Source organism: Solanum stenotomum, chromosome 6 (assembly GCF_019186545.1).
Source record: "Solanum stenotomum isolate F172 chromosome 6, ASM1918654v1, whole genome shotgun sequence".
In the NCBI taxonomy this organism is placed as follows: Eukaryota; Viridiplantae; Streptophyta; class Magnoliopsida; order Solanales; family Solanaceae; genus Solanum; species Solanum stenotomum.
In genome coordinates, this window is record NC_064287.1 from 2,176,156 (window position 1) to 2,184,277 (window position 8,122).

General features: G+C 34.9%; 1 protein-coding gene across 1 annotated transcript; it reads left to right on the forward strand.

The window, feature by feature from the left end:
• The first annotated feature begins 238 nt into the window (after positions 1-238).
• Positions 239-766, forward strand: LOC125867237 (uncharacterized). Its single transcript, XM_049547656.1, has one exon. The coding sequence runs from the start codon at positions 239-241 to the stop codon at positions 764-766; it is 528 nt and encodes a 175-aa protein (XP_049403613.1).
• The last annotated feature ends 7,356 nt before the right edge of the window (positions 767-8,122 follow it).

Here is an 8,122-nt window from a genome sequence, read left to right on the forward strand (position 1 = left end):
AAACTTATCAACACTCCACATGTAGTGACTCGAGAACTAATTGAGATAAGAGACATAAACGCTCTCCCAAAAATTGATTTGGAAAACCCCTGCAGATCAAGAAAAAGATTACTCGTGACGAGGTTATTGTAGGAAAGCTAATGATTCCATTTTTAGGGGAGGGTATTTGTCTCTTATCTCAATTAGTTCTCGGGTCACTACATGTGGAGTGTTGTTAAGTTTGCAAGCTTCTTCTTCAATGTCTGATCAAAAGCCTTTGCTTAGCCTTAAGAAGACATTCTTTTACAATTTCTTTCCATCAAAAGCTGAAGAAGAAGCTTGCAAACTTAACAACATTCCACATGTAGTGACTCAAGAACTAATTGAGATAAAAGACATATACCCTCCTCCAAAAATTGATTTGGAAAATCCCTGGCAGATCAAGAAAAGGATTACATGTGACAAGGTTATTGTAGGAAAGCTAATAATTCCATTTTTAGAGACGTTTGAGTACATTCTTCGATACTGGACGTCGGATGAGGCCAAAAGTTTGGAGAACGAGTGCAATGTTCATGTTGGTGTGTGGGATGTTACGGAGGAGAATATCCCTAAGAAGTATGAAGGTGGAAGTGTTTGCTTAAGGAAATTGTACAATGATGACTTTTATCTTTCGTGCATCAAATTGTTCAAAAGTCGCGGATTAAGCGTTGGTGATGAAATTGGACTTTATTGGGATCCTAGATCTTCAAGTTTAATGTTCAAATTACTTTCTCATGTTCGCGCTTAGTGAAATGTCCAAGAATTTAGGACAAAAAACAACATACCATGGTCTTTTTGTTAGTATTTCTCTTTCATATAGTTGTTATAGTTGAAGATTGGAACATTTGCATTATGGAGTATGATGATTCTTCAAATTCCCAATTTAGTATATGTGTTTTCATTCTTTTTATTATAATTCTCTTTTAATTTAGATGTTTAATTTCGCAAAGCAGTAATTTCTCCACTGATTGATTTCTCCTCTAAGTTTCAAACAAGAATGGATATTGTCATGCCCCAAGGCTACCCCCTTGACATAATACGGGACCTAAGATCACGAGTGACTCCAAGCTAACATTGTCTCTGGCATATCATAAGCATACTATAAAATCACTGAATAAAACAAGTACAATGTGTAAGCTGAATCAATAGATAACTAAAAGTCAGGAACACCTAACTAATCTAAATATATAAAATATACTAACAGTTTAGTGATACTGAACAACCACTCAAAAACTAAAGTTGAATCTACTACTATGTCTGTAAAGCCTCTAACTGAATAGAGTTGATGGGACATGCCCCTCAGCTAACTGTAATAAAACTAAAAACTGAATGAAAGGACTAGGTATGAAAGGCATGTATGTTATCCTCGAAGTATGAGGACTCACCACTGAAGTTGTTGAATGCAGACCGATAATCGATCTAAGCGTGATCTGTATGTTGAGTACATGAACCTACATCATGAAAGGATGTAGCATAGAGTATGCATTAGTACTTGGAATGTACTTAGCATGCGTGAAATAGATAATAGCTGAACAAGATATATAAACTGCAAAAGCATAACTAAGCAAATGACATAAACTGAGCAGAATATATATATATATATATATATATATGCTGAAATATAACTGGAAATTGAGCTAAATGCAATGACCAAGTGTTAATCATGAAAATAACATACTGAGACTGAATACTGAAGTATAAACTAAAAACCTGGTCAAATGCACTAGATTCTGATTGTGAGAGCTACTATTAACCGACATAAAACCACGTGAGCTAAACGTGGAGTCCGATGTATATGCCCCATCGAGAGGACCCAATATACCTTGCCAAGGGTATAAAGGCATGACTAGCCTGATCACTAAATTTGATGCCCACAAAGGGGACTTATACTCCTACGGGGGCACGTAGTTCTGGGACTATAAGGGTACATTGAACCCTAGTCCAACTCGGTGCTAAACCTACTCCCAAATGAATGTGTATATGACCCAACATAACTAAAAAATATTGGATAGCTCAAAATACTAACATGCAAATCTGAGAATGCACATTTATGTACTGATAATGTAACATTCGAATCTGGAGCATGATTATCTACTGACCTAGAAAGTATAATTCATGAACTAAAAGAAATTATATAACTAGGGTTCTGAGTTTCATGTAAGAAACTAAGCAAGTTTTCCAAGAAATAAGCTAATTCGATTAGGAATAATACAACAGCCAAATCACAACAATTTTCTAAAGTTTTAGAAACCCTATGTCTAAACAAGATATAGAGAATCAAGAATCTGGCAGAATTCTAGGGACCTAGTGGATGAAAGGAAACAACTAGTAAAATCCCACATACCTGGTGACGAAATTCACGGAGAAATCTTTTGATTTCGGGGCTGGAACTGAAGAAAATCTGTTGCATGTTCTTGAGAGGCTGGTAGACTCATTCATCTCTTTTTGCTCTAAGTTTGATGATTTTGGGAGAATAATCATTTTTGGTAAGTTCTGACTAAATTACTAGACTTAAACTGAGTAAAACGATGTAGTTTAGGTATTAAACGACACGGTTTAAATATCCAACGCATAGGGAAAAAGACCAAAATGACCCCAACTTAAAATCTGACGGAGGCCAACCACAGTGCCACTGACGGACCATCAAAGGGACCACAGCCCGTCAAGTGGGCCGTGGTTGCTGGCCAAGGTCTACTGGTTCTAGGAGGGGTCCATCTACGAGCCCTACCACGGCCCGTGTGAAGGACCATGGACCGTGAAGGACACCATGGTTCTTCACTTGGGCTGATGTCTGCTGGCTCAGGTCCACATACCCTCCCACGGCCCGTGGTGGTCTCCGTGGTCTGATGGCTCTGCTGGCTTCCACGAGCCTTCCCACGACTCGTGTGGTAGTCCACGGCCCGTGAAGGTCTCCGTGGTCCACCAATTTTTCTGTTGTCCAGGTTTGTTAGGTATGAGGTGTTACAAATACCTCCCTGTTAAGTTCATCAAGACGCTCCAAAAGGTCATTCTTTTGCACCGACAGTATTGACAGCGAAAAGTATCATGATCGTTCATATAAAGTTTTTTGTCCCAACAGTTAGTAGATTATTTGTTTCCATTGGAATATAGAACTAACTATTCAAAGCAATTGTATCTAGCAACTATATCATACTTGGACAAGAACTTATCATTTCTATGACTATATAAGACCTATATTTTCTATGTGAAAACTACATATTAATTGAGGGGCGTATGTAGGAGCATCAACTCCAAATTGTTGGAATTCTACAAAAGTATCAAAAGCCAAAATATATTCTTGCAAGACTTGTTGAGCTTCTTCATGTGATAGACACATGATCATCAAATGCCTTAAATATTTGGTTTGCCTACATCAGCATGATCGCAATGACGATCGTCTGATTTCAATTCAAGAAATATTTCAATTACTTTATCTATATTTGTGGAGTCATATGAATATGGTTTTCCACTTGGTGAAATGAGCAGAACACGTACATCTGCTCTGGCCAGAGTTAAATGTTCTTCCGCTTTCTTAAACAATGTTTTTTTATCTTTGCGAGAAAGTTGCAGCTAGCACATGCTTCCATTGATTCAATTAACTCCATTTCAATGCTTACCGCTGATGGTATTCATTTCCCACTGAAAAAGAAAAATAATTAAAGAACAAAATAAGAAGATATTNACAAGAATTTTAGTGACGAAATATGATTTATAAATGACGAAATTATTTGTCCCTGATAATCGAATTTGTTGTAGTGAAACTTTGAGAGGAACACCAGGGTAATCTATAGTAAGTGTACGAGTCTATTTGTCACGTGTATTGTCACATTATTTAACATTTTCATATTATGAGTCTATTTGTCACGTGTATTGTCAGATTATTTAATATTTTCATACTATGAGTCTATCTTCCATGAGTATTGTCGTGTTTATTTAGTATTTTTCATATCATGTGAATCTATTACTAGATTTACATATATAACTAATGTCTGGAGACGTTGCACATGTGTCCATGTCGTGCAATACACATTCTTAATATAACATAAAAAATAAAAAAATAAAAAAAAAAATATATATATATATATATAAATGGGTATATTGACTAACATAGTCAAACCTTATTAAAAGTTAAATTAGCTATAATTTATTAGTTAGTTATGTACGTTTATAATGAGTTAATGTTTTAGCGTTATTAGGTATAAACAAGTAATATCATCGTATGATACCTTGGTTCTTCAATGCTGAATCTAAGGCTTTGAAGATTATATTATTATTTTTCCTTTGGAATATAGAACTAACTATTCGGAGCAATTGTATCTAGAAATCATACCATACTTGGAAAAGAACTTATTGTTTCTATGACTAAAAAAAAAAAAAATAAAGACCTATCTATTCTATGTGAAAACTCCATATTAGTTGAGGGGCATATTAGGAGTATCAACAGTGTTCTAGTCTCGAAAGCCAGGATGCATTCTTGCAAGGCTTGTTGAGCTTCTCCATGTGACTGGCATCACAAATATATTTCAATTTCATATGACTAGGTGGAATGACCCAGATGTGCCTTTTTTATTGTGTATAGATATTGTTGGTTTTTCTAAAATTTTGGGGCAATGAAAATAGGTTTAAAATGTCTCTCTTTGAATTGGAATGACTTTGAATTGATTTTAATAATTTTATTAAGCATTTAGGGGCTTTAAATAGTCAACATAAAATACATAATCTGCACAATTTAAAATTTAAGAATTCTAAAATATCTCGACAACTAAAACAACCTAACTAAGATTCAAATTTTAAATTTATTAAACAACTTATTTTGCTAAAAACTACACCAGTAACTAAAAGCAATTTTGAACACTCCTCATTTGCTTTAGTTACTGCAATTGTAAAAACTGCTCCTCCTCAATTTTTGTCCTCTAGTAGTTGATGTTGATTTTTCATGGTTATTTTTGAACTTGCACGTTTTTTGGATATTGATCTTTCTCTTTTTCTTTCTTTTTCTTCTATTAATTTTGTGCTTCAAAAACACTTTGTATGACATAGGTTATAATTGGAAAGTGCTTTTATTTGGATAATTGTAGGATTCGCAACCATCGAAATCGGGCTATATTGGGATCCTAGGTCTTCAAATTTAATGTTCAAATTATCGCGCTTAGTGAAGGTACAAGAATTTAGGACCAAAAACAACATATCATAGTTTTTTTGTTAGCTCATTAGGATTGGTAAGGTAAGGCTTAGCCCTCTTGCTCGTACTTATCTCTATTGAGATTTTTTTTTATTTCTAATAAAAGGTCACTAGACACTCTGTCTAGTGGTAAATTTTCCCAAAAATAAAAATATAGTTGTAATAGCTGAAGATTGGAATAGTTGCTTCTTTAAATTCCCAATTTAGTTGGCACAATCCCTTTTTGTACCTGTGTTTTCATTCCTTCTTTATTTACCGTTTCGCAAAGCAGTATTTATTTTCTCCACTGAATTACTTCTTCTCTAAGTTGCAAACAAGAACGGATACCTCCCTACCTCCAACCCGTGGGGATACATCTACTGTTTAATTAGATGATATGTATCAACTTCTATGTACGTGAGGCTATAGTTAAAAAGGTCCAAATCTGAAATGCCATGTAACATCTACTGTGTTACATCTATGCAGATTTTACATTTCTTCTAATTCATACTGCTTCCTGATTTAGATATTTATTCTTAGATGGATATGGATATGGAAAATTTACATTATTGAGTCCCAAAATATACCTATCACAGCAAATGCCCGAGATAAGGACCTAACATGATCCCATTTCGCGTACGAACCCACATGTAAGGAAAAATATATCACTTGGTTCTTCAATGTTCTAAACGCCATGTAACATCTATTGTGTAAGGATGGCAATGGGGTGGGGCGGATGCGGCACGGGGTAGGTTTAAGGCGATGCAGGGCGGGGCGGATTTAAGGTTGTGCGGGGCGGGTTGGAGTGGGTTTTTTTAAATTAATGCAAGGAAGGTTGCGGGTATATGTGATTTTATGTGGGTTCAAACGTAATTTTGGCTTTTTACATGCTATAAGAGTGATAGAACACTATTTATTAAGATAATTTCTTTAAAACTACTAAATAAAAATGGTTCAATAAAAAATAATACAATTTCTTACATGTTTCCCATTTGATCTCTAAAAAAATATTTTTTTAAGTCACTATCTATTAAACTAATACAACTTAATGAAAAAATGAATTTATTTTTATTAATTTTATTTTTAGTATCAAACTTAACTAAAAAAATGAATATATTAAAAAAATTATGCGGGACGGATCTATGCAGGGCTAGGTGGGGCGGGTTGAAAATGAAAAAAGTTATTTTGCGAAGTGGGGTGGGTTGGATTAAAAATTTTGCGGGTTAAGTTCAACCCTCCCCACCCCACCCTGCCCCACGTCCGCCCAATTGTCATCCCTACTGCTGCGGAAGTAAATCAGAATAAGAGACCAGTATAATTTCAACAACACGGATAACATAATACTCCTTCCGTCCACTTTCAATTGTCAGGTATACTAAAAATAATTGTCCCAAATTAATTGTCAATTTAAACAATCAAGAAACAATTAGTCACTTTTTTTCCAATTCTACCCTTAATAATTAACTATTGCTTTCAAAAAGTACTCGCCATAATGATTGATAGTAGGGTTATATTAGTCAAATTACACCTTGTATTAAATTTTTCTTAAAGATTGTGCATGACCTTATCCAGATATTTAACAATGGACGAAGGGAGTATAACTTTGCATTCCCAAGATGAGTTAAGTCCTTGTAGTTTCAGTCTAAGTGCTACTTCCAGTAATCAACGCCAAGGCATCCACACTTGTATACGACTCTGACATTTTATCAAACACATGGTCTACCTTTGAGTTGACACCAGTTTCATAAGCAGAATCAAGGGCAGATGAGGCCGGAAAATGACTGGGAGGCAACATAACTGATTGTGAAACTATAGGGACAGAATTAACGCAGTCAAAATGAACCTGTGATGAATTAGCTAGACGCCTCACCACATCATTGTTGGTTTGTTGTTGAAATCGCCAAGCAAATGTACCCTTGAAATGCAATCCAAAAATAGCTTGTTGCAAAATAAGCTATTGAACCAGGCAAGAGCTTCACCATCAAGGTAGAATAAAGAAAGCGGAAGCCAGTCATGTACATCGAATTCAAGGTATGTGAAGTACAAATAGGGGTGGCAATTTGAGCCCATATTAATGAAATGAGTCCATTTTGCCCATATTCAATGATTTAGATCACTCATAAATTACTTAACTACACTCCTTTACTTACCTTAATATCCATTTATCCCTACTTATTTCAAAAATTTCAAAAATCCCTTATTTCCCCCAATTAATAAAATCTGTAAGATACATAAAGATCTCCCACCTTTTTTATAGCCAATATATGTGTATCCCGTGCACAACGCTTATGTATCCCGCATGTATCCCGTGCACAACGCTTATGTATCCCGCATGTATCCCGTGCACAACGCTATGTATCCCTCTATGTGGAATGTATCAAACGCTATGTATCCCGTGCACAACGCTATGTATCCCGCATGTATCCTGTGCACAACGCTATATATCCCTCATGTATCCCGTGCACAACGCTATGTATCCCGCATGTATCCGTGCACAACGCTATGTATCCGCAAACATCATTTTTAAGGGATTTTTGGTAAATAGAAAACAAGAAGGGATAGGATGTTATTTAGTACTTATAATATGTGGTTCCTATAATTTATACTATTTTAATTGGTTAAATATGGGTTTCATTATATTTTAAGAGTCTCTACAAATATGGTCAAAATGGGTTAAATATGGGTATCCATATTGACCCATAATAGATCACTTAGTTTTCACTTCCACTCAAAATTCTTAATTGTGCTAAACAATAAAAAAAAATTAATATTAATTTTCAAACTTAATTGAAAAAACATATTTTTTTTTGTTTTTGGAAAACAAAAAAAAAATTAGGGGTAGGTTGGTGGAAAGAGGGGGAGGCCTGGGGTGGGGGTAATTTTTTTTTTTGTTTGAAAAAACATATTTTTTTTATTTTCGAATAACAAAAAAAAAAATAGGGG

What these genes read in the sequence shown, in the direction of transcription:
- LOC125867237 (XM_049547656.1), top strand. Translation starts at nt 239, where the DNA reads ATGTCTGATCAAAAGCCTTTGCTTAGCCTTAAGAAGACATTCTTTTAC.